The sequence below is a fragment of the Phasianus colchicus genome, chromosome 4, assembly GCF_987193195.1.
Source record: "Phasianus colchicus chromosome 4, bPhaCol1.hap1.1, whole genome shotgun sequence".
NCBI classification, from domain to species: domain Eukaryota; kingdom Metazoa; phylum Chordata; class Aves; order Galliformes; family Phasianidae; genus Phasianus; species Phasianus colchicus.
Genome location: NC_143439.1, coordinates 38,276,346 through 38,303,645, shown reverse-complemented (window position 1 = coordinate 38,303,645; position 27,300 = coordinate 38,276,346). Strand labels below are relative to the sequence as shown.

At 36.8% G+C, this 27,300-nt stretch overlaps 1 protein-coding gene across 1 annotated transcript in view; it reads left to right on the top strand.

Annotated features, from left to right (window-relative positions):
• The window catches only part of ANK2 (ankyrin 2), a 159,074-nt gene that overhangs the window by 29,592 nt on the left and 102,182 nt on the right, over nucleotides 1-27,300 (top strand). Inside the window, exons 5-10 of the mRNA XM_090139219.1 lie at nucleotides 11,698-11,796; nucleotides 15,350-15,535; nucleotides 16,012-16,035; nucleotides 18,157-18,255; nucleotides 19,472-19,570; nucleotides 26,828-26,926. Of these exons, the coding sequence (XP_089995345.1) occupies nucleotides 11,698-11,796; nucleotides 15,350-15,535; nucleotides 16,012-16,035; nucleotides 18,157-18,255; nucleotides 19,472-19,570; nucleotides 26,828-26,926 (606 nt within the window). The remainder of the gene's footprint in view (nucleotides 1-11,697; nucleotides 11,797-15,349; nucleotides 15,536-16,011; nucleotides 16,036-18,156; nucleotides 18,256-19,471; nucleotides 19,571-26,827; nucleotides 26,927-27,300) is intronic.

The window sequence follows — 27,300 nt, the reverse complement described above, 5'->3', positions numbered from 1 at the left end:
GACCACTTGGTAACAATATAGAAATGTTGTCAGGGCCTGCAGGAATGCGACGAGGAAGGCTAAAGCCCGCCTGGAATTGAATCTGACAGAGGTGATAAAGGATAATAAAAAAGGCTTTTTTAAGTATGTTAACAGTAAAAGGAAGACTAGAGAGAATGTGACTCCTCTACTAAGTGAGGGGGGTGTTCTGGTAACGGGGGATGCTGAGAAGGCAGAGATACTGAATGCCCTCTTTGCTTCTGTCTTCAGTGAAAAAGCTCTCCCTCAGGAATCCCAGACCCTGGAGGTTAGTGAGAGGGTCTGGGTAATGGAAGACTTCCCTCTAGTCAGGGAAGAGGCAGTCTGAGAGCATGTAGGCAACACCAATGTTCATAAATCCATGGGACCCGATGGGATGCATCCACGGGTGCTGAGGGAGCTGGCGGAGGTGATTGCTGACCCACTCTCTGTCATCTTTGAGAGGTCTTGGAGAACAGGGGAGGTGCCTGAAGACTGGAGGTTAACCAGTGTCACTCTGGTCTTCAAAAAGGGCAAGAAGGAAGATCCAGGTAATTACAGGCCAGTCAACGTCACCTCTGTCCCTGGAAAGGTGATGGAACAGATTGTGCTGGATTCCATCTCCAGACACCTGGAAGAAAAGGAGGTTATCAGGAGTAGTCAGCAGGGGTTCACCTGGGGAAGGTCATGCTTGACCAACCTGGTAGCCTTCTATGATGTTGTCACTGGCTGGGTGGATGGGGGGAGAGCAGTGGATGTAGTCTACCTTGATTTCAGCAAGGCGTTTGATACTATCTCCCATGACATCCTTATAATAAAGCTGAGAAAGTGTGGGATAGATGAATGCACAGTGAGGTGGGTTGTGAGAACTGGCTGACTGGCAGAGCACAGAGAGTTGGTGGTGGTGGTGGTGGTGCAGAATCCGGTTGGAGACCTGTAACCAGCGGCATTCCTCAAGGGTCAGTGCTGAGTCTGGTCTTGTTTAACATCTTCATCAATGATCTTGATGAGGGGATAGTGGCCACCCTCAGCAACTCTGCTAATGATATGAAGTTGGGAGGATTGGCTGACGCACCTGAAGGCTGTGCTGCCATTCAGCGAGACCTGGACAGACTGGAGAGTTGGGCAGTAAGAAACCAGATGAGGTTTAACAAAAGCAAGCGTAGAGTCTTGCATCTGGGGAGGAATAATTGCATGCACTGGTACAGGTTGGGGGATGACCTGCTGGAGAGGAGCTCTGTGGAGAGGGACCTGGCTGTTCTGGTGGATGACAAGTTGGCCATTTGAGCAGTGATTATGTTCTTACTGTTTAAATGCTATGGCCATTAATAAGAAGAATTTGTTATCTGAGTGTGCTGTCTTATGACTAATCTAAGCTTGTCTCATCTTGTCTCATTCATATCTTATCCTTTGTGCCAGTGTCTCTTTCATTTTGGAACTGGCTTCTGTTCTCGATGATCTCTGGAGGTCCCTTCCAACCCCTACGATTCTGTAATTCTCACGTTTTTTCTCAATTCCATTTTAAAAAATAGATGCTATATCATCACACTTAAATCTTTCAAGAACAGTTGTTGGTGTTGAGGGTGTATTAATTCTCTCCTTGGTATCCCTGTTATTCACACTTATTTTTTTTTAGGCCCCTGCTAAATGCTGTTTGGTGGTAGTGATTTAATGCCAATGAAGTTACTCATTTTGTTCCATAATTTCCTCATTAAAGAACCTGGTATCTGTCAAGGTCATTCTCAGTGATGAGAATTTGCCATTGTGACAAAAGTTCTACACTGATCATAAACTGATGGATAAGAGAGTAATTCTAACCACAGTTTTTTTCAACTTAATGTTTTCTTTTCCCTTTTCCAGTTAAATTGCATAAAAACACTGGCCTTTATCAAAACTTGTCACAGATGACTTTTGAAATACCACACTGATTTTCCTGTTCCTTACGACAACAATATAACAGAATTATCTCAGGAAAGGCTATTTAAAAACATTGTAACCACTGAGATTACAAACTCCATCTGTGCTGAGACTGTTAAACACTCAGGACTTTGATTTTATGGATTTTAGTTTTTATTAGATTACTTTGCTTTGCCCTTCAGTTTTATGATGGCCTTCAGAGCCATTATTTTGTTCCTCTTCCTATCTTTTTACAAGCCTGTTCCTTTTGAGCTAATACATCATCACATCTATTTTTAGAAAAGTAATTTCTATTTTGATACAAAGCCTAATTGCACAGTGGTTACTAATTGAATGACTCCATTTTCACCTGCAAGCATATCATTTGAGAGCTGACATCTTCCCTGAGTATGTTTGAGGGAAATGCTGAAATGAGGGCAAATCCAGAAATGACCACAGAAATCTGGAATTTACTGGTCCTTTTCAGCACACCAGCAATTATTTGGTTCAGTTAGTCACCTTCTGCTACAAATATTTTTTGAAAAAAAAAAAAAACAACCCACGTTTATATAGGGAATATCCATAATACATCCACTTGGTTGACTGCTCATGGTTCAATGAGCAGATCTAGATATGCTTCATCATATTAAAAGTTAATTTCTGCAATTTATTTTTTTATTTGACTGTGATTTTTGATCATGTATAGATCTGAGCAAGCTATAGTCATTGAGTATATAAAATCTTGTCTGGTGATTGGATGGTACAAACTATAATGTAAAGCAGGTAACAGATTTAATGTGGATTTATCAAAAATGTGTTGGTTCATGCTTGTCCTTTGAGCTGTGAATAAATTTCCATGCAGAGTAGAACAAGCTCATTTGATGGCATGATTTAGCAATATTCACCTGTGTGGCTGATCTGCTAGATACCTCTAAATTTCAACAGGCAAATTCAAAGCCCTCAAGGGCTCTTGAAATGTTGCATTGTGCAGAACCAGGTAAGTGGCAGTGGTCACTCATCACTCTCTATTAGACACACACACACACTTTTGTCCAGCCGACAGATGGATCATTTATTTACTTATTTTCGTTTTGCCTGTGCATGAGAACAGCAATACTCCATAATCTTCCTCTCAGTAAGTGTCTATTTTTGCAGCGTTTGGAATTCTTGTGCCAATTTTTGGTCTTCTGCCCCACTTGAAGTAATATCACTAGATTTAGTCAATCTAACCTTTCCTTTTGAATTTCTGTTCCTCCACTATTAGTTTCTCTTAAAATTGGATTGTATCACCTTACTCATGTATAGGCATCACAGATGTCAGATAACAGGAATATTAGTCTTCTAAATTTGATGACGTTCCTATTGCAATAATCTTAGTAACTGAGTCTTCCTGTAGACTGTCCTTTGTGGCAATCGTGCTGCGATACTCTGACTGCAAACCATATCAAATGGATCTGTCCTGATCTTCCTCTGTTCCAAACGAAGATTACATCAAAAAAGATTACATCAAAACTGATGTAAAGAGCTGTACCTCATGACATGAGGTTATTCAACAGATTTAGGATGATTGATATAAAGAGCTGAAATGTAAAAGACAAAACAAGGAAATATATTTCACTCCTGTTTAGCAACTCTAAGGAAATTATCATATCCTGGAGTTGTCTAAAAAAACCAATACTCTTCAATTTTAAAACTTCTACACCTGAGTTTAGAGGGAAAAGTGTTCCCTATGAGATCCTAAATTTGTGCTTTGACCACAGCTTCACATAGGGGCCCTTGCAAAAGGAGGAGCCTACCTTTTAATCATCAGATTATTTAAAGTGACCCAGATACAGAAAGCAAGGATTAGATAAATCAGTCCTCCCCCAGGCTGATCTTGTTATTTAAAAGCCCTCTGGTTTCCTTTCCTCTATATCCTTCTCTAAGCTCATTGCAAACACATTAGCCAAGAAATATTTATGTTTAAATTTGTCCCCATTAGGTTTGCCACTTCCTTTTTCAAAATAAAGGAGACTTAGCTATCAGGACCATTGGAGTATTCTCACCCAGACTATTCATCAGATTAAAGCAATCTGTAGAGCAGCAAAGAATTCCCACCCTTACTATGCTTTCCCAGAAATGAGCGTTAAGAGAGCTTGTTGGGTGTCCATATTCAGTGTTACCAGTGAAGGGAGGATTTAGATGATTGTCAGAGAAGCTATCTGCTTGTCTCTCTCAGGATGTCCCAGGATTTCCTTTACCATGGATTGCTCTCCCTGTGTTTTGCAGAGATAATCTTAGCTTCAGAAAGAACCATATTTGCAGAGCATTCGGTAGTCTGCTATGACAAAAGATTTTAATTCTATCAACTGGGCATTCTGCTTTTATGTCAGTATATTCAGAGAGACAGATTCTTAACTAGTATATGTCAGGGGGAGTATTTTAGTTGCAGCTTATCATTACTAATGTAATAAAGGATCCATTATCTCTTCACTGAAAAAAAAAAAAGAAAAAAAAAAAAGGAATTACCTTCTGGAGGATTATAAGGATTTTGAAAGATGTAATGCATTAAGTAAAAATTTAAGAACAATGAAATAACAGAGTTTTTTGTCCTCCAAGTTTCAGCTGCCTATTTCTTGCAGTGATGATCAGTTAATGGAAAGCAATGGTCTTGAGGTATGATTGCAGACAGCCAAGGAAGTGGAGTTGAGCAGAATGTCTGTGAATGCAAGACAGCAGTGATACTTAAAGGTTTGCAGGGAATAAAAAGATAACAGTATAAACATAAAATAATGATAATTGATATCACAGCATTTATGTGGGACTCTTCAGTTTCCCTAATAATTCATATAATTAAAGGGAAAATAACCCTATGAGGATGCCCATTTCATGCTCATGTCCCTCACAGAAGCAGCAGTGTGGTGATCTAGAAATACAGGATTGACTGGCTTTCTCTCAAGGGTAATGTATCTGAATGTAGAGACTGTTTGTGGAAAGCAAACCCCAGATGCTGATTTGGAAGACTGCCCGGAATTCAAATGCAAAACTTTGCCTCTACTAAACTGCTGGGCCCTAAACCATGCCCGGTATCAAGGTTATGTTTCCTGGTGCATGACTAATCTATTTTCTGCCCATTATTCTCCATCAGCTCAGTTCCTATTACAGGCTTCCTCTTGGTAAAAAATGACACTTTCAAGGCACAGAACATCTTGATTTCTGCCTGTCTGTGTTTCAGATGGTTGTTACTTTGCTTCTCCTGAGGAGAAATCGTGATATTTGAAGCTCCTAAAAATAATTCTTGTTCTCTTCACATTTGTCACATAAGCTAGAAAGTGGCTTACAGTAAAAACCACTTCCCAGGAAGGGTGTTCTGGGAACTACAAGGTGGTAGATAGTGTTGCCTGAACTTGCACCTCAGCTGGAGTTCTGAATAATCACTTGTGGACCAACTTGATGAGCAACATAAACCCGACATCATTTATTAATTGCCTTTACTGTTATCTCACTGGTTAAGTACAGAGTGGCAACCATTATCAGCATAACTAAAAAATTAGTGAGACAGGTGAAGAGGTATTTTATTTTCTGTGCCACCTTCTGTGTCACTGCGTATCCATTAATTTGTTTATTTAAATAGTGCAAATTAGTTTTAAGGTCTGTCATTTCAAACAGGTAAATAGTCTTCTCTTATTTCTTTTTGTTTAACTGTTTGGCAGTTAAATGCAGAATCATCAATGTCTGTAATCTCAGTAATTCCAGCCTATCTCGTAAATGTATTTTTCAGCTTTAATTTTTACAATCTATAGGGCCCTTGTGGCCTAACAATCTGCTGTGTGTAATTAATGTAAAATTGTTACCGAAATGATGAACTTGTGAAAGTGTTTTACAGTAGATCAGAATCCACTGTCTCTCCTTTGCCCTTACAGCTGTGCCTCTTTACATCAAATAATTTTATGTTTGCAGATACTTGCCTCTAATCTGTTCATTATATTGTTTACTAGCACTTACCTACTTTGTTAATAATGAAACAGATACCCCTGGAAAATGAATATATGCTAACGTGTTGTGTCTTTCTCATTTTGAAACATTGAGTAAATATTTGAGTTGGAAAACAATGTGCATTTACATATAACATATCTGCAGTATTTAATTTAGCTAGTTGTCAATGTATCCAGAAGACATTTTTATTGGCTGTTTTTCTTATAACATGGATTTGGGACAAAATAAAAATGCCCTCTGTAAAAGTCAAGAGGAGGACTTTGGAAGGAAAAGTTCTTTCTCCAAAAGTGTGGCCAGGCACTGGCACTGGCTGCCCAGGGACATGGTGGCGTCACTGTCCCTGAAGGTGTTCAAGAACCATGAAGATGTAGCACTCAGGGACCTAGTTTAGTGGACAGTATTGGTGGCAGATGGGTTGTTGGATGAGATGATCTTAGAGATCTTTTCCAAACTTAATGATTCTGATTCTATGATTTTAAAGCACTGTTAGGGTCACAGCAGTGCATTCAGTGCAGTAAGATAGGAGATAATGTTCCTCAGTTTTTCAGATTTGAGCCTGGTCTTCTCTCAAAACCAGGAAACAATCTTGAAATGAATAGTGGGTTTTCTTGTTTTGTTTGTTTGTTTTTGTTTGTTTGTTTTTGTTTTTTTGTTTTTTTTTTGGTTTTTGTTTTTCTTTTTTTTCCCCACTGGTGTTGTTTCAGTGTTTCTTGTCGTGATAGAAGGTAGAGTCATACTTACCGCCAGAGAACTCAAGGAGGACATACAGACAAATATCAAACTGTCTTCGGAGTACTGTAGTGGTATATTTTACACAAATAGATCTTATGAAAAAGCAGTTAGAGGTAAAATTGAGCAGTATTAAGGCAGCATTTGTCACTCCTCAGCAGCGTTGATCTGAATTCTTGGTAGGCGCTACATGTTCACTGGAGAAAAAAAATGCAGTAGTTTTCTAGGAGTTTTAGATGTTTTCAACTTGTGAAACCCTGCTGAAATGTCTCAGTCTAAATGTAGATTTTTACAATCTGAAAGTTTTTTAATGCATTTATTATTATACTCTTAATATTGAGTGTTCTAGTTCTGATAGTAAACATGTTTATTCTGACTGCTAAGATGGGATGTAGATGTCAGTGGTTTGTTTTAATGTCTGGCAGAATGAGGAAGCAAGGGGGATGAATTGTATGTCACTGAATAAAGATTTTAATCAGGATCTTGCCATTTTTGTTTAAGTCAAGCAATATTCAAAAGAGTAAAAAAATTCTGTAACAGTTACTGAATTTTAAAGGTTTGAGCAGTGATTATGTTCTTACTGTTTAAATGCTATGGCCATTAATAAGAAGAATTTGTTATCTGAGTGTGCTGTCTTATGACTAATCTAAGCTTGTCTCATCTTGTCTCATTCATATCTTATCCTTTGTGCCAGTGTCTCTTTCATTTTGGAACTGGCTTGTGTTCTAAGAGTGGAAAAAGAAGGAAGCACAGGAAGAAAAGTAGAATTAAATTCACAGAAGCTTCTCTCAGGTTGGATAAATTGCTAGGTCCTACAAAGGAAACGAGCAACCGAGAGAAAACCAAACTTCTATTTGTGGGATATTTTGCTCAGAGCATCTTTAAATGTCCCTTGAGAAATTACAATTAGAGAATTGTATCAAAGCTTACAAAAAAATGTCCAACTGCTTTGGTTTTCATTTGTGACCTTGATCGATAGCTTTTCATTTCCTTGGTGTGAAGCAAAATTGGATGATAAAAGATGATCAAGGTCTCAAACCAGAAACCCATAGAATAAAATGGAGAGGCAGGTGAGACAACTGGCCTAGGGTAGGGCTGTGTGGGCTCCTTGCTTGGTAATTACTTCTTGAAGAGTAATTAGGAATGAGCATTTGCTCTGTATAAACAATTGTGTTAAATGTCGGTTGTCTTTCCTAGTAATTTTAGTCGTCCTTTAATACAGTCTTAAACAGTTCTTGGAGGCTTTTAAAATATTTTATTTGAGTTTTTGTTAGCTCTTAAATCACAGCTTTCATATGTCATTGTAAATGAGGCAAACTGTGGGGAAATATTTGTTTCCTCTATTTCCCTCATTAGCATTCATAAGGATAAATGTGTGTGTATATATATGAGTATATGTATGTATATACACATGTATTTCTATATATGGATAGATGCTAAGGGCTGCATCTTCATGTGAGTAGGCCAGTCATTCAAACAGAATGGTTACTGAGACCAGTTTGGAAGATGTGTACTTCCAGTCATTTGGTACTGCGTACAAAGAGCTTGATTCCTTGAAAGCCTGCCCTAAAATACAGCTAAACTGAGTGGTTTTCTCAATAATAATCTCTTTTAATAATCTCTTTGCTTCTTCAGACTGTGTTCTTCATTAGGGCTTGGATAGAATTTAATGATACAAATTCGGAGTCATATTAAGGCTTGCCAATTTGCATTATTAGCTTGAAGAATCATTGAGAGCTAGTCATTTTCTCAAATTAGCAAGTAAATAAGTGAATGTAGTAGAGAGAATGGGGTATGAAATATACTCTACTTGCTTAGTGTTAATTTCACATAATAACTTTATACTGTAGCAGTAAACATTTTTCAATATGCATTTGAGAGGATAATCAAATCTAAGTACTGTGTCCTCACAACAAATACTCTGATGAAATCATTGTGTGAAAGTGAATGTTATATATCATTACAAAATTTCTGTTTTTCGTATGATGCACAGAACCTAGACATGCAGATACAGCACAATTATGCAGCCAGACTTTGAGAAAACGAGAAGAAAGTGTATTTCTTCTTTTCCTGTCACATTTATTTACTATAGTCTCTATTTTTACTTCAGTTTTGGAATGTGTTGATACAGTATGAACTCATAAGCTCAAGGAAAACTTATTGTAATAAAGATATTTTTCCCTTTCAAGGCCCAATAAAACTTTTGCGTCCCATTTACATATTAATACAAGCAAGAGAGAGGTTGTTGTCCTTTGCAGTACATCCATGAAACATCATTAACCAGAATGGCGGGATATGATTTTGTTGTGGGCATTTCCATTTAACTGGAGGTCTGTCTGAGAAAGAAACTTGTTGTGTAGGAGACAGACAGAAGAGCAGGCACACCATAGCCTGTCAGAGAAACTGTACTGAGTGGGAGGAGACAGAAAGTCCTGAAGTCTAGGAGACAGGAGAGAAGGAAGAGCTCCAGCAGGGCTAACGGGTTATCCCGCTGGGTAGAGCTCTGCCAAGGAGAGCGGTAATGTTGGGAATCTCCTAAAATAGGAGTCTCTGGACGAGAGCCAAAAGTGTTGAGGTCAGGAACACCACAATTAGAAGGTCTGAAAGCAGTTCTTCACTAAGAAAGCAAACTTCACCCTGACTGTAAAAAAAAAAAAAAAAAAAATCAGACTTCGCCTTGCCAGATGATAAATTCAGAGGAAGCTTTTCAGTGTGTCTGGTGTAGGCAATGTTACAAATAAAACTCAGCATGCTTTTGCAATTTCCAAAATAAGAAAGATTTTAAGAAAATATGGTAATTTTACACTATGAATAAAGTTTGAAGGGAAAAAAAGAGACTATGATTTTATGTAGGCAAGAATTTCTTTACACGCATTTGCTGTAGTTACAGGTAGGACTATAACATCTTAGGAGAATATACCTGATGTAGTGGGCAGTCTGAGGTTCAGTGTTGGGATGGGGTGGGTAAGCATATAGTATTTCTAAATGATCATAAAATCATATATGTATTGTGTATGGTATTCTAATCCAAGGTTTATTGCCCTGATCCTGTTCCAGTGATAAGTTTTTAATCAAATAGATTTACTTTGGCTTGAAAATTCTCATATTCTTTACATATATGAGTGCATATTCATCCATACAGTATTCAGTGTTAGAAGTATTTTGCAAAATGCATGAATCATTTAAAATGCTACATTATACTTTAGGGTTAAAATACTAATCAAGCATGTGGAAGATTACTGCTAGTTATAGGTTAGTTGATAATAGGTTCTTTCCAGTGTGAAAAGGAAAACTAAAAAAAGCAAGCCAGCTTGGTTACCTGCAGTTTTCTCAGTGCTGTTCTGTCCTAGTGCAATTGAAAACAAACCAATCTGTTCATAATTCCTACTGCCAACTCACTTTGTTAGCTTGGCAGTCCTCTGCACACATGCTTGCTGGCCTCTCTGCCACCATGACAGACATGGAAGAGGTTGCGTTCCTTCTTTGTGCCTCTGGTTTACTGCCTGTAATTTGGAGGCAGGAGAGTTGCCCACCAAAATACCATTGATCTTATTCTTAAGGGGCTTTTCTTGATGTCTATCCTGAATTTTCTTTGCTGCAACCTTAGTAAGTTGTGTGCTTTTCTATTTGATTTAGCATTATCAACATGCAGAACAAATCTTTCCCTTCTTTGAATAACATTACCTTTTCCCCTTCATTTTTCTATTTCTAGACTAAACAGCACCAATTTACAACAGTTTTCTTAAATAACTTCCCTATTTTAATTGTTACAATAGTGCAGTGATTGTCTGTATTACAGCAGGATGAGCTCAGTGACCCTCTGGTAGTCCATTGTGACCTTCATTGTGACCTTTTCTTTTCTGCAAAATTCTAACTCATTTTTCCCTATTTGCCCAGTTTGCTAATCCTGCCAAAGCACTGAAACTAGCATTCATCCTTGTTACACTGCATGTCCATCCCTTTTTTCCAGGGTAACGGGAACCTTTCAAATTACATTCTTCTTGTGTGGTGTAATTGCAGAATACCTTTTTCATGCTGTGTGTAACTCTAATAAGAGCATTCAGTTCCATCTTCCACGTAATTCCTGAGAATATTGGAAAATATCTGCTAGAGACAGAGGTTCCTTATGCAAAGCCACTCAAAATGCACGCCACAGTTTTGCAATAAATTGCTTTAACAGTTGTTAGGTGCAATTTTTTAATTGTTTGTGTCCCAGGATTGTTAATGAAAATGCTAGAATATTACACAAAGTCGTATTTAAAGAGATGCTACAACATATATATGTCACCACTATATGCAACATACACAAAATTTATCTGAATAATTTTCTACAATTGTAGTGTAGAGGACAGCTGTAAAGACATTGGTTCTAAAACAACTATATTATCTACTGACTGAAAAAGGAGACTTCTTTTCATTGGGAAATTACTTCAATGTTTCCATAGCAAGTTGGCTTCTCTGAAACAAAGTTTTTAGTTACCACAGTATTTGCATTAATTCTGGTTAGAATATGTTTGATGAATTTGCCTTTATATTGACTAACTTGGAAGTATTATCCAGAGCAGATTTTTCTAAGTAGACCAACTCATTATTCTGACTCATGGTCAGAAATGCAGTTCTTATTTTGTAAGGCTGAGTTTCTTTATGTTTGCTATGTTTTATGCATTACAGAATTTTGTGTAATATATTAAGCCTTTGTCATCTTGGCTCAGCATGTCATGAGATACAGACTTCATGTTCTCCAGAGGATGATGTCTTTGGTTAAGTTAATGTAATAAGGGGGTGAAACTTTTACTTTCCTGTCATCTTTTATAAAACTTTATTTTCAGCTTTACCATCCCAGAGCCATTGACAGCAAGGTAATTAGTGCGCTCACTGCTTCCTGAAAATATATCAGAAGAAAATGTGTGTGAAAGCGTGTAGACTTTTGTGGCTTTAAATGACATGAAAATGCTACATACTAAGTTAAAAATACTTAGTTGTTCTACTTATATACTCGTAACAAGTAAAAAAGCATAAATGCATTTTTAGCTGTATATTAGTTTGGGCTTCAATGTCACTGTTTTCTCACTACAGTTTTTTCTCATATTTTCTCTCTAGAATGGTTTCACTCCGTTATACATGGCAGCTCAAGAGAACCACATTGAAGTGGTGAAATATCTCCTGGAGAATGGAGCCAACCAAAGCACAGCTACTGAGGTGACTTATATTTTTCTTTTTTTACATTCCTATTTTCCCTTGCCTTTATATTCAGATCACTTGAAAGATTTGCAGATGGAGTATTTTGAGAGCTTTCACTCATTCATTTAGCTGAGTTTTATTTATGGATCTTTCAGCATTTTTTTTTTCGCAAACAAACACATTAGATGGACAAACTGTTCTGGTAATTGTGAGAAGTCAAAGGATGAAATCCAGCCTGATTATTTGACAGCAAATCATCCACTGACTTTAGTGAGCCCAGGATTTTCACCTTTAGTGTATGCCTGTTTCTCCATTCAGCTTCTTGGATATATTTTTGAAAAATGAGTGAGACTTTGAAATGAGTTCCCAAAGGATGTGGAAATTATAGGAGGCTAAGATGACCTCAATGGAATGGTATTGCTAGGTGAGTTAGGAGCAGATTGATCATAGGATAAGAGAAGAGGTACAGCCTTTCCTTTTGAACAGTCACAGTTTCAGATTTACATCTTTGACAAATCCCATGAAAACTGAAGCATCTAGGAGTGCCACCACCTGATGCTATCTTGTGCTGCTTCTCTATTTGTACAGTAACATCTGGGCAAAAATTGGTGAATGGAATTATTATAGCATGTATTTCCCAGTCTTGTCTGGAGAGAAAGGGGTCTCATGGGGAAGATAAATGACAATTTGAATTGCATCAATGAGCTTACCAGGAAATGTGTTGTTTATCCTCACGAGGTTTACTTCTACCATCAAATCATGTGGGAATAAGTGTACAGAAAGATGGTTTTCATTGCTAGGATCTGGATTTCACTGCCTGCAGCTACTTTCAAACAAGCAAAGCAGATGCCAGTGGAAGAGATGAGTCTCCATCTCAAGAGCTTCCTTTTGCAAGTGAAAGGCTTTTGTGACAATGGAGGAAAATTCTAGATAATGAAGAATGTGTTCCTCAACTTCTTGTTACTCTGCTTCAGCCAACTCTTAGTTTGTTCTCAGCTAGGAGAACAAGTGACCAGATGCTGTGCTACAAAGCTTACTGGCATTGTGTTTGGTCTATATAAATGGAAATGCAATGTGAAGTGGTAACAAAAAAGCTCCTCCTCTCGCAGAGAGCTTCTACTCATGTCTATTGCTTTTCCCTAGTCTGTACAGAAACTTACCTATTCCAGATTACCTTCACGAGTGGATACATTCAAGATGATGGCGCATTTATGCTTTCTTTCCTTTTCATTAAACTGACCTGCTAGTGTTAACAGCTGCTTTACTATCCTTTCTTTCAATGGATACTGTACCATTTGATGACAGCTCCTAAAATAATCCTCTTGAGGCCTGCATACGCTGAGATCACATTACACTGCAGCATTCTGAAATATGAAGTCCTATGTGATCACCAGGCAACTTGGCAGAAACACGCCCTTTGTGACCGAGTCGCAGGGGATCTTTGGCTCTCCCAGGGCCCAGCCTGGCTACAACATGCAGTCACCTGCTCTCAGTCTTTCACCGAATAACTTTTATTGACTGTGATCAGGAGCAGTGATCATTAGATTACAGGAACTATGAAGATGATGTGGTTACAATTCATGTGGCCTCTGCTTGAACACAGACATCAAGGCATCACTGGAATTTATAGGGTTCTCTGATTTTGTAAAAAAAAAAAGGCAGGGAAGGAGAAAAGCCAACTGGCCCCACTCTGAACTTGAGTCCAAGTCTGTCTTCTGTCATCAGAAAAGTCAGATCTTACTTTTGTGGTCTGAAAAGGAAAGTCTGTCTGTCTCCTTATCACTTACCTAGATAAGTTTTGGTTTCAAACCTTGCTCAGGTGGTGTCTTTAGTGATGCGAATATTACTGAAACCTGCATTTAGTAGAAAACTGAGCTGCTGTCTGCTTTCACATGTGCCCTGAATTTAAGTCTTATGAATGGAACAAAGAAGTGATACATTGATAAGGTGAGACAGCATCAAAAGACTTTGGAAGGACATTCTGTTTGACCTCAAAGGTAGGCTGTTCTCACGTGAGGAGGTGGAGAAATGAAATACTTTCTCAGGGCTCCCGTTAGGCATGCTTCCTACAAGTAAAAGGAGGGACAATGCAAGAATGGCAGTAGCTGCTCAGAGGAAGATGGAAGATAAAGTGGGACAAATCAAATGGTTGATCTTGTCTTTGAAGCTCTGAAACAGGCACTGCCTTTGGATGTACTTTATTCCTCTATTTTATGTTTCCTTCACTTTATATGTATAGGTACAAAATCAGAGTCAGGATGAGCTCAGTTTCACAGGGCCCCTAATCCAGGATTTGTTCTCATGTTTCCAGAGGCAAAAGGCAAATGCATTAAGCCATTTCAGCACCTAATGTAGCCCCAATCTCTGAATTATCTCTGCAGTTCAGCTGTTTCATCAGCTGTTCACTACTTTTTATTTCACTGTACAGAATTTAATCTCTATTACACAAAGAAACTGTATGAGTATAGCTGTTACAGCACACTTACCCACAGTTCAGTGCAAAAGGGAATGAATATTATTAGTTTACTAGGGGAGAAAATTGCTTTGGCAATTCTTCAGATGCTTCTTTCAGCGTGTTAGCACTCATTTCTTCCCGACATATCCTTTATTATTTTACATCTTCCTATTTTCTTATTCCATGGTCAGTTCTATCTCTTTCCTATGCCTTTTACAATGTGTCTTAGTTTGCTTAAGCAGTTTGGCATAATAAACTCTTCAGCTGTTCCTTCTGATCTACACATGGAAAATTTTGTTTTATTCCCTTCCCTTTTCATAGCACTATTATCCAGCAGCCTCCTTGTCACAGACTCGGTTTGTGAGGAACCACTGTTCCTGGTGGTTTAGCTGCCTTTCAGTCTAGCGTGTGAACATAGTATACGTGCTAAGACGACATCCAAGACTTGAGCTTTTAGATTTATTGGTTTAGGTTTAGTTTTATAGATGAGGTACTTGAACAGGCAATACTTCAGTTGAGACACAAGTTTTGAGCCTGTGATACATTTTAAAGCATTGGGAGTTCAGGGCGTCTGTGGCAGAGCATGAAATTTTGAAAACAATTTTAAAACAAATCTAAAAATACAAAGGAAAAACAAATTTTTCTGATTTCCGGAAATAATATAATGTTTTTCCACTTAGAATTTGAATAAATTAGTAAATGTTAGCTGACTTTTGTGAGTTATAGGCCATATATAAATTAGAATGGAAAACAGAAACAAATGCGTTTAGAGATATGTTTTCTTTTCTTTTACAAAAATATTGCTAGAATACACATTGTGGTCCATTTTATGACAAGTAATTAGGACAGATACTGTAGAATGATCCTTTGCCTGTACTTAAACAAACAAACAAACAGAACTTTGAACTAAAAAAGCATTCTTCTGATGTGTTTGAAGTCGCATCTGGATTAAAATGCTGTGCCTCTGATGCCATTTCACTGGTGTGCATTGTGGTGTAGAGGCAGAAAAGAGCTGGTGATGTGCTTAGCATATTTCTGTGTGTGTACAGTGCCATGCAGTTTGCTGAAGCTCTGTCCTTCATCTTACTGAGTACATTTTGTTTTCTTTTCTTGCAGGATGGTTTCACTCCCTTAGCTGTTGCTCTGCAACAAGGACACAATCAAGCAGTGGCTATCCTGCTGGAAAATGACACCAAGGGGAAAGTGAGATTACCAGCTTTGCACATTGCTGCCAGAAAAGATGACACCAAATCAGCAGCGCTCCTACTGCAGAACGACCACAATGCCGATGTGCAGTCCAAGGTAACATAATGCTGTCCTACAGGAAACAGAGCACTCATGTGGCTGAGTGCCAATGGGCAGCCAGCTTTTGCTTCCTTCATCTTAAGGGTTGAAGGTAATTTCTTCTGTGGGGAAAGATGAGCCTCTAGACCAGTATCACCAGTAATGTTTCTATTTCTGCCTTGTTTAGCCACGCAGTAATTACAAGCTACACATTTTTTTGCTTTTTGTTTATATCTCTCATTTCAGTGATAACCAACTTTCTCTTATTATTTATAAACGAAAGAAATAGGAATGGAAGCAAAATCACTGCTTCCCTGTCAAATAGGATACTGGTTTATTGCCTGTGGGAAAATAGGTTATACTTAATGTTAATGCATGCTTGAATGGCTTTACCCATTATAACAGCATAACTCATTTCAAAAAGCAACTTAGTTCTTGGTTTCGCAGCCAATCTTTAATATCTTTCCTCTTTTTCCCAAACCATGCTGCATCAGATGATGGTGAATAGGACGACTGAGGTACCGAGATCAAAAATTTTTAATTATTCTTTCTATTATTTATAATTATTTTCTCTGCTCTGTGACAGCATTTCTTTATTATTTATCACTAAAAGTGAGGTTATGACTCTTTTTTAATCTGTAACACTTTGTCACTCAGCAAACCTGTTATTATTCATTCTTTGTCTTAGAATTTCTTTTTATTTGTGACTGTTACCATATGAAGTAAACTTCTCAGAACTTGCACTCAGTTCGAAGAAACCTGAAGTGAGTAATGGAACTAGAATACTGGAGATGTTTTTCTAGTTCAATTAATTTAATTATGAAAATGCACTTACTTGGCATAACTAAATTAAGGTATCTGCCTGAGCCAGAAGCATCATAAAATACATTTTGAGTAGAAAAAATAATTGAATATTCCAAGGTAAAAATCTGGTTCAGAGCATCTGTTTACTTTTACCATTGTTCTTACTGTGATCTTTTCAGTAAAGTTTTCAGAAGTCCATAAGGGATAACACTTCATACATCTTTTTTTATACTGGTGGAATGTAATGACTCTCTGAGCATGTCCGCTAAACATGTTATGTCAGATTGACTAGAACTGTGATTTCTCCCCTAGTCATTATTGTCATGTTTAAGAAAAAGTAGTATTTCCAAGAGCACAGTCATTGTTTGAATCCTCCCTTTTAAATAATCATTTCTTTGTTAGATGAGGGAATGAATTTTGAATGCATGCACACGTGAGTATGCTCTGCATTTGGTGTGTGCACACATGAGCAAATTGCTATGAGGCAGCCTGCAATGGGAATTGAAATGGTGACGGCTTCTCACTGCCATCTGCCTATGGACATGTTCTTCTCTTACAGTAAATGTAAAGCAATTTACAACTTTTTCACTGGCCATTACGTTACCTCTAAGTACCCTGCATTTGTCACGGAGCAAATACATGTGCCAAGAAGTTGTATCAATACAACATAAATTAAGTCTATAACTTGATACAGTATTGTATTTGTGTGCCTATATCCTCAGTAGACATTTTCCTTGTAATTTACCACAGCAACAATTGTATGAATTTAATGACTGATTTTACTTAGACCAGGATCACCTGTGAGATAGCAAAAAACAGTTAATGGAAAAAGGTTAAAATAATAGGCTGATTGGTCTATTAAGAATAAAATTGATTTCAGGGTGCAACATCTGCCTTTATTCTACATTTTTATGCACTTATTTAGACATTTCTTTATTCCATGGGCAGTTTAAAATAATAGTTGGTACACTGAAAGAAAGAAAGGTATTTGAACAAACAGAACAGCCCAGAAGTGAAAAGTATTTCTCTTTCCCATAACTGCCAGTAACACTGCAAGATCCGATCAAATCAGTATAAAACTCTTCAGGGAAACCTTAAAAAACGAGGTCCTTTCTGCTTGAATTACTTATGAGACTAAAAGCTTGCTGGGTGTCCTACTTTCTTTTTTATTGTGTTGTCAAGTAATTCTGTATCTTGTAAATGAAGCATGTTTCACCTTCTAGTGCTCAAGAGACAATAAGTAAATCATGCTTTTTCTGATGTATAGATTGCAAAGTTTCTTCAGATCCTTTGAGATCCAAAAGTATAAAAAGTAAATAACTATGGTTCTTATAATATCCAGTCTGCTTAGCAAAGTTTCTCATGTAGACTAAACTCCTGGTATTAAATATCCTCTGCTTTCTTTTTTTTAAAAAAAGAAGGAAATGTGTTGTCAAAATTTGTAATTATTTGATGAGTACAACAGGAGTCCAAGAACTTGTCTTGACTTCTAGGCAAAATTGCTGAAACAGATGCAGCCTAAAAGCCCCATGTTGTTACTGAATTATAATAAGGAAATTCCCTTTATTTTCTTTAAGGATGAATGGTATTTTAATGTTTTCTGTGATGAAAGCTACTGACCTCTTATTGGCCTGCAAAAAATAAAAGAAGGAAGCACTTTTGATAATCTCCCACATGAAAACTACATGCTCTGCCTGAAAGACTTTGCTAGATCATAGGTTTACTCAATAAAAACACAATTACTTGCTAGCAGCAACTTTTAAAATCAAGTTCTAGTGAAGTTGATTGTATTGTATAAATTGATTTCTATAAATAAAGACTGTTTCCTTTTGCAGAGTGGCTTTACACCTTTGCACATAGCTGCACATTATGGAAACGTCAATGTGGCAACGCTTCTGCTAAACCGAGGAGCTGCAGTTGATTTCACAGCAAGGGTATGGAGGGGCTTTTGTCTCTTTGAGTTGTAATGGCCTATGAAGGTGGGAGCGTATCTTTGTGTAATTCCTAGTTAAGAATAAGTGAGGAGCAAAACAATGCTGAAATTCTGTTGTGTTTAAAGATTTTTTTTTTCTTTTTTTTTTACATTAATTTTTTAAAGTTGCCTCCATGCAACGCAGTAGAGTCCTTGGGAATTTATAGCAACCAGTATTCCCAGCTGATGGAAGCAGGCTCCTTTGACTTATTCGAGAGTGCTGATATGCTCAGGATGTGTCAACTCATTTTAGCTTTCTTGTCAGTTAGATACCCTTTACAAATATATTGGTTTTTTTTTTCCTGTCTGTTAAAGGTTCAATATTTGCTATGGTAATTTGCTTAGATATTTTCTCATTTAAACGTATTTTGAAATAGTAAAGTAAGGTACACTGCCATACCACAATATAAATACTAATTTATCCCAGACTACTATTTTAGGTAAGCTACTGCAGAGCTGCATAATATAGTCTACATGCTGTGACTATATTATGCATGTGACTATATTATGCATCTACATGCAGTGATGTACATTGCTTAGTTTGAAGTATGTCATCTGGTGCTATAACAACCTCTGATCATCTGTATATCACTGAAGCTACAGGATCACAAATTTCTGATAATTATGCATTGCCAGGTGCAATTTGAATTACTTTATGGTTGTGCCTTTCATACTGACTTCCTCTTCTTGCCTATCTGGAAGAACTGCTATTATCTCTTTTCCCACCCAAAGCATTTGCAAGGACTTTCAGCCTAAGCAGGACCTACTCCTTTACATTACTTACATTACACTTATAAGATTACTTTGTGCAGGATTCATGCATTCATGTAATCTGTGTGTTGCAAAGATTTAAATGCATCAGTGTTTTGTGAATATTGACTCATTGGGAATCTGGTGTATGTTTGTTTATTTGTCTGACTCTGGGACTGTGATGTTTGCTGCTGTGGCAGATGTGCTGCTTTGTTTATGAAACAATCAAACAATGAATAAAACTCTTACTTAGAAAGGAATTACTAACTCTAGCTTATGTGGTGCGTGCCTGGGTCTGATGCTCAAGTAAGTTTTTGTTTATTCTCTATTAATGTGATTGTGTCATTTTTGTGAACCAAACACAAATTCACCATCATCAAATACCTTCAAATCTGTCATGCTCATTGTTTGTTCTTTTCATGGTGTAGAATGGAATCACCCCACTGCATGTCGCTTCCAAAAGGGGAAACACAAACATGGTGAAGCTCTTGTTGGATCGTGGAGGGCAGATCGATGCCAAAACCAGGGTGAGTGCTTCTATTCCCTGAATATGATGTTATCCCTTCTTGGGAACGGATTGCGATTTTTTTACTTGCTTGGTTTTTTTGTTTGTTTCTTTTTAAGCCAAAGACTGGGAACATCAAGATTCATAGCTAGGCATTCTGCTTCAGTAATTGTGTTATATGTTCTGTCCTTAAACTGAGACGTTAGATGCTGCTGTTATAAATGACTCAAAAAAAAAAAAAACAACAACCCAACCCAAAACCAAAAAATATTCAGCTGAACAGAGTTTCAAGAACATTAAACACTGCTTCTTCAGAAATATACTGTTTTGAAACTTGGACTAAATTTATATGGTAACTCCAAAAATAATTTAAAAAGAAATACTTTTTTATTCAGAATCCTACCTTTAGTTTCCAGATTATTTATTTTATATACATTGTTTTCTCTGGTGTCAAAGAAAAACAGGCATTGATGTCAATAGGAGGCAAAAAATCTATTTTCTTCAGTCTCCTGTATACTCTGCCTGTATTGTACAAGTAAATGCCAATGAAAGTCTGACCTTCCTGAGGAAAGAGTTACACAGCAGTGGGATCTAAACTCAGCTAAGCCTTTTGGTCCCCTGACTCCTGCTTTTTTGTTCCAATCACCATGAGTAGGAAAACTGTTAGTGGACTTAATATTGAAGAGTCAACATTAGGAACAAGTAATTTAACACTGCTGCAGCAGCGCATCTCCTCTTCTCTGGATTAAGCCACAGTAATACTTTGCTCTTTATTCATTCAGGGCAAAAGGAAAACCCACAAATTTATATGTGCAGGATTAATTAATTATTTGAAATTGGATTTTTGAGCCATCTAAGAAAACGTTGTTGTTAATGCAAACTGAGTATCACAGGACTTGTCCAGGAAAGCTGCTGGTTTTTTAGCACTGATCTTCAAGGTTTTATCTACAAGTAATAGATGATGTTTCAGAACACAATAGTTTAGAGCTGTATAAAGGAGCAATATAGTTTTTGTTTAATAAAGTAGAAAAGTAGGGAATATTGCATTCAGCTGTGCTTATGGTTTATTTAGCTGCAGCTGTTACTTTTTTATTCATTTTGTTAACTATTTTTTGCTTAATAAGCTAGGAAGACAAAACACGATCCTTATGCAACTCTGCATGTGCATATGATTTCTGATTTCTCTCTTGATCTTATTTATCTTTTTTTTTTTTTTGAAACTGATCATGATGGAAGATGAAAGCTCTCATGAAGGTGTGCAGTAAATCATCCCTGATCAAATTCTCCATTATCTTATAGTAAAAAGAGGCACGAAACTGTGATAATGTGCTGCAGTAAGGGTAACCCACGTATGCATAAGCATAGCAGTCATACAGGAACAGTATATTTGGCCTATGGGATGATAGTATTGTATTCACCCATTTCTTGTTTAGTATTTAGATATTTGTTTTGGACAAGTTAACCCAGGTGATTGTGAAGGGCTTCATGGATTTTATGGGGTTAAGTTATATTCCCTTCTCCAAACACCCAGAAAGGCTAATATGCAGTTGTGAATTAAACTGAAAGAACAAAGACTTTGCCCAGTGTGGGTGGAAGGCTCTAAATTTAGAGTCTTTGCATTGTCTTGGCTTCCTGCCCTTTGTCAGCTGCTATATCATCTCAAAAATTGTCAGCAAAAAGATATCAGTGGGAAATGATAAAGGTGTCCTAAAGCACATATATTCCAGCTTGCACAGGCTCAGCAGCTTCTTCTTGCTTCCATCTTCTGCCTTCCCTCTGCTCAAAGACACGTGGTGGTGGTTGGCTGTGTGTGCTTTCCAGTGGGGGAGATTCCAGGCTTTGGTTCTGTCAGTGTCTCCCCATGCTGTGCTCTTGTTTCCATGCCAGCTGTTTATGTAGTCTCGGTGTCTTTTTCTTTTCTCTTTGCTGTGTCCGCATGCCTTGTGCTTTGCTATGGCCGTGAGTATGTAGGGTGTTGACGAGGTAGGTTGTGTGTTGCATGTGTGCATATGTGTATATTGTGCTTTAAAGGAGAGACTTCTGCCTTGTCCTCCTTAGTACTAACATGCTTGCCTTTCCATATTTGCCTTTTCATTTCTCTTAAAGAACCCTTGCATTTTTCCAGTAGGTCAGATTCACTGAAAAACAGTGGAATTAAATGTACTCGTTTATTTCATAGCCAGATAGCTTGGGCTTTTATTTGCCATCTTCAAACTGTATCAAAATAAGCTCTTTGGTTTAAGTAGTAGTCATTGCTTTCATACATTTTATTTTTATACCATTTTACATGACATTTGATGATGCATAACTTAAGATGTGAAAGGTTATTTTAACAAATCTTAACTGAGTCCAAGTCCTTTAGCTTTACACAGTTAATTCATGAAATCTTCTACTGCTTGAAAATGTTGAAATGGACTATTAGGAGTTGATGTTTTGTTTAAAGAAAACTCCACTCAAATTAAAATGTACGCTCTTCAAAGTGAATGAATAATGAATGTGTCCTACTGTTCCATAGTTAATGTTGCATGTAAGAGAAGAGCTCTACTTACTGAAGGAATTAACTATTTCTGTTTTGTTACATTTCACATTTTCAATTTTTTCTCACTCAAGATACAGAATTGCAAGGAAATCCATTTGTTTCCTTTACATGTTTTAAAACAATGTTTTTCTCAAGTTTTTTTTGGTATGTTTTACAGATTTTTTTTTAACCATTCTTCTGAACTAACCACTAAATAAATTCTTAAAATGTGGTATTTCATTTCTCTTTCATATTATATCGAAAACAAAAATATAAACTCAATTTCCAACAGTATTGATAGGAAACTTCTATTAATACTGTCAGTTATATTTGCATTTCTGTTATTTGTAATTTACACAAAAGCTTCATCTAGAGTTTTGTTTGCTAAATGATTTACAAGTAAAATTTCATATGCTAAAAGCATTTCATATTTAAAATTTCAGTCAACTGTATAATCTCTAAAATTTCATTTGAATAAGTTCTTACTTCAGGACATGTTTTTAAAATACATTAAGATTTAGCTAAACTTTGACCTGCACCATCTTGCTATGATAGACCAGTGGATCTGGGTTTTAGAAGCAGAGTTTGGCTTGGCATCAGGTGCAGAAACTTGCTCTTTAGAAGATGGTGGAAATCAATTTCAATTAAGTTAATATCATCTGATCAAGAGTAATATGTCAATTGTCAATTCTGACTTTGAGGGAAGGAAAACATTTACAGTTTTCCTGAAAACTGAAATGTACAAAGGGTTATTGCAGGGAGAATTATTTTACCATTTACACAGAGTAGTTTCAGCATGCCAATAGTAGACATTTCTATTACTTTTTTCCGTTGGTAGTAACAATGAATGTAATCAGATATCTTCATTGGATTGACATGTCACTGTTGGAGGGGCTTAGCCTTTGATGAATGCAGTTCTTGCAATCTGTCTCTTATATATAGCATAGAAAAAAAAGAGAAAGATTGTGAGGCTTTTTTCAGTTTTCTGTTTCCCTTTTTACTTTTAAAACACAGTGTTCTTCACAGGCCCTTTTCACCTAACTGATATTTCCTTTTTTGTGCGACTACGCAAACACCCTCAGAAGGTGGGAAGAAACTTCCTACCTCGGATGCTGAAGTTATCACACAAATTGAGTTATTTATGTTAAATGTTGCCAACAGTGACATTTCATTTTTCTTGCTCTGGGATTATTTATTTATTGTGCTGAATGAGCTATGGGCATCCCTTAACGCTCATTCCAGGAACCTATTGTGTGTTGGGTTTTTTTTTTTAATTTTTATTTTTTTTTTGTTTTTTTGTTTTGTTTTGTTTTGTTTTGTTTTTTGTAAGAACAGATGTGCCTGTCTGCATTTACAAATGGTTGTGGGCTTCCTGTCACTAAGCCATGTTGTGCTCAGATCCTAACACTGTCTTGGACCATTGCTCTGGTTACAGTATTTATTCCTGCAGTAAAGCTGCTGTGACATTTTCTCCTGGTCTTAGCAAATGGGCAGATCACTAATAATTCATTCATAGTGTTTGCCACTCCTAAAGGAATATTGAATTATAAATATCTAATTACGATACAGACACTGGCTATAAAAAATTTAGTGGTTTAAAATAATGTTTACAAAGTGTGGGATAATGTTGTACTGATCATCTAGGCAAGCTGCATAGGTGGTGACTATTACTGAGAGTTATTTAAGTTAATATTTTATTACTCAGGCAAACATGTAGTATAGTTTTTGCTGTATTTTTCAAATCCTTTCTTTGAGGGGCATACTTGGAATATTTTAGAGCATGTTCAATTATATCAAGACTACGAGAGCTTAGAACAAGAACAAAAGGTATGCTTGCCTTTTTTTTTTTTTTTAAGACGTGTGGTTTAACAGTCATGCTAAAATGAGCATTTGGAAAGTTCTTTATGCGTTAAACAAATTTGGACCGTTTGCTTGTCTAACATACAGAATAGTAATGTTTCATTTCACCCTCATACAAATGACAATATTCAACTGCAGTTTGCAAGAATTCCACAGTAATTTGGCCTTTGAATTTTAAGTACAATCAACAGTTTTCATTCAAATGAGCGTCAAATGAGCAAAACTCTCCTTCTGCTAGGATAGACCTACTGCTCACACAATTTCTTATTTCCCCAAGACTCTTTTGGAAGCATATTCTTATTATTTCAGCATTTCTGGTAAACTGAAAGAAAGCATTTTAATTACCATGAAATGACCTAATAATTTATCTGCCCAAGTTCTGCAGTTTGGAGTCATGCACGGAATTAAAAAATGGGTTTGTGGGTTAAAAAATGACCAGTGATTGATCTTCAGGAAAAAAAGGCAAAAGTTTAATTTTTATTTTTTGGCAAACATTTAAAAGGAAAGTGAAAGTGATGAAATTTCATTACCTCCTTGAATACAGTGTGGATTGTAGTGTTGTTTCAAGCAGTGACCCACCTGCTGGGTACATTGCAGCGTGTGCTAGGCAAGTACCACATACCAGAACAATCGAATGCCAGGAACAGGAAGTCTCTTGGAAAATAAGTATTAAGTGTACAGTAAGTTTTAAAATATACATACTGTTTCACCTAGTGCAGGAAGAGGGAAGGAAGTTACCTGGTAAAACTGCAGAGCTTATTGCTTAATTTGCCTACAGAGAAGTGCACAGGTAGTAAATGTACATGTTTATAAAATCTAAGACAAAATCTAATAGGGTGGATATTTTAGTCTATTTTACAGGCAATTATAGCTAAGAACAAAGGAGAAAAAATCTGTTTTTCTTTCTTTTTTTAAAAAATTTATTTTTTATTTAACAATTTAGTTCTTACTTTAATTTTAACTAGACTTTCTTGTGGAGTCCAGTGTTTCTTGTCTTGTATTGTTCTTTTTTTCCCCTCTGGGGATTTTTTTTTTCTCTAAGGCATCACAATTCTACCTTTTTTTCACTATTCAATTAAATAGAATAACATCAAAGTCACTATGCAAATAAGGAGCGTGAATATTCCACCTTGATTAAAATGTAGAGTACAAAAGGCCAGAAATGGGAAAGATATACCAAATAAATTCCCTTTCTAGAATACATTTGAAACATTCTTGCCTTAGCAATGCTAATAAAAATTGTGTATAAATATCTCCAGCAGTGAGATGCAAATATATTTAAAGGCTCGATTTGGGTACTCTCAAGTTGCAAGGTAAGCTAGCTATATACAATTCCTTTACGTTGACCAGATTGACTTTGTACTGAACACGCTTGAATTCTGTTTGAGTTTGATCTTCCATCCATTGAATTTCATTGCAAAGCTTTCATGGAATTCAGTGATGCAGCAACTGTCTCTGAGATAGCAAGTGCCAGGGCACACCTAACCCTGCCACATGTTTCTGAAAAATCTCTGCAAACAGTAGATAAATAAGGGAGAAAAATTCTTCCCAGATCTCAGTTCCTCACTGATGTGGAGCTTTGTGCACTGCTAACTCCAAAAGGTGCTCTGTGCTTATAAAATTGAGGATGAGAGAGGATCTGCTTCTTGGAAGTACCATTTCTGGATCATGAAAGGGCTGTGTTTGGATAACCAAAATGATGTTGCAATATGGAGCTACTTTTAATTTAAGTATGTTAGCAGAAGAAGTAAAAATGATGTAGCGTTCCCACAAACTCCAGCATGACAAACTGTGTCTGCATGTGAAGGAGGGTCACTAATGTGTAAGAAAGGCTGTGTTACTGCATTTTCACTATTTTTTTGACCTGTAAGTCATGAATCTATCACAGACAAGCATACTCATAATTGTGTTGTTACTGGATTCTTCAGAAAGAGCACAGGAGTATAGCATCCACTTCATCTACGACAATTATAAATAAAAAACTTCCAGCTTGTCTCAAAGAGGCTTTTTTGTGATTAAAACTATTAGCATTTAACAATTATAAATGTAACACTGTATCTGTTGAACAAGTATTGATAACTTTTATGAGGATATGCTTAAACAATATCAGATTCTAATGCGATGAAAACTTGGGTTGTGAATTTCCTTTTTTTCTGTCATTCAGCACTGATATTCATTCCCAAACACTTTTCTTTCTATGTTTTTCCAGTCTTTTTCTGTATAAAAGTCTAACTGTAGTGGAATTACCTGGAATGCATTCTCTTGTCTCATTGATGTATCTTTTGTTATCACTGTTGTGATCATTACTAAACAAGTTATAAGAAGTCTTTTGATACAGATAGTGTTCTGCAGTGGAAAAAATATTTTGGAGCTCTCAAAGTTATTTTAGGCAAGAATTGTTAGCTCTTTGTTCTCTATTTCAGACATGAAAGATTTCATTCTCTTGGTTTCTCCTTCTATTTTTCCTTTCTGTTTTAAAATCATCTTTTTCCTGCTGCCTATTTGGAAAAAATAAAATGAATTCTAGAGTAAATTTTCCAGCATGGATGTGTCTTATTTCATCCCTGTGTCAAAAGCAATGCAAAGGACAAATGTTGATTAATGAAGCAACCTTAGCCCAGCATACATTACACTATGAGGCAATACAATCTCAAAGCCATGCAGAGTAGGAGAGGAGGTAATACATGCTGACATTAACCTCTCTGAGAAGAAATTTCAAAACAGAATGGACTTTTCTGAAACGGTAATGTTACTGTGTCCTTCAGTGAAACAATTTAAAAACGGGTAGGAAACTTTGTGCTGTGGAGCCAGCTTTAGATAGGAGTCAAAATAGGCTGCTCAGAGTACCAGGATGAACACAGGGAAGGTGTGCTCATTCACTGCCTCTTGTTTTGCTTTAAGGATGGACTCACACCGCTCCACTGTGCTGCAAGAAGTGGACATGACCAAGTTGTGGAGCTGCTTCTGGAACGAGGTGCCCCACTCCTTGCAAGGACCAAGGTGTGTGCCTTATTGGAAGAATATGTTAGTGGCTCTATGTAACTTTCCAAAGAATATTTAATGTTATTGAAAGGATGAGGAAGAAGGACATTTCTGTTCTGTTAAAGGAAAGGTAGTAATGGGGAGAATGATCCAAAAATAAAACTTTCTTACTAAATTAGGGACTATCCTTCCCAAATATGTGAAACAGTATACACTTCATTACTAAATTCAGACTAAACGCAATATAGAGTGCAATTGAAATCACTTTTGTGGCTTCTTACAGCCATTGAACACAAAGATGTAAAAGCTGTGTCAGTCACTCCTGAGAGATGATTTGTGTAGATATTTTCTGATTCTTGACATAAACTACGTAGGACCTGTAATTTTCATGG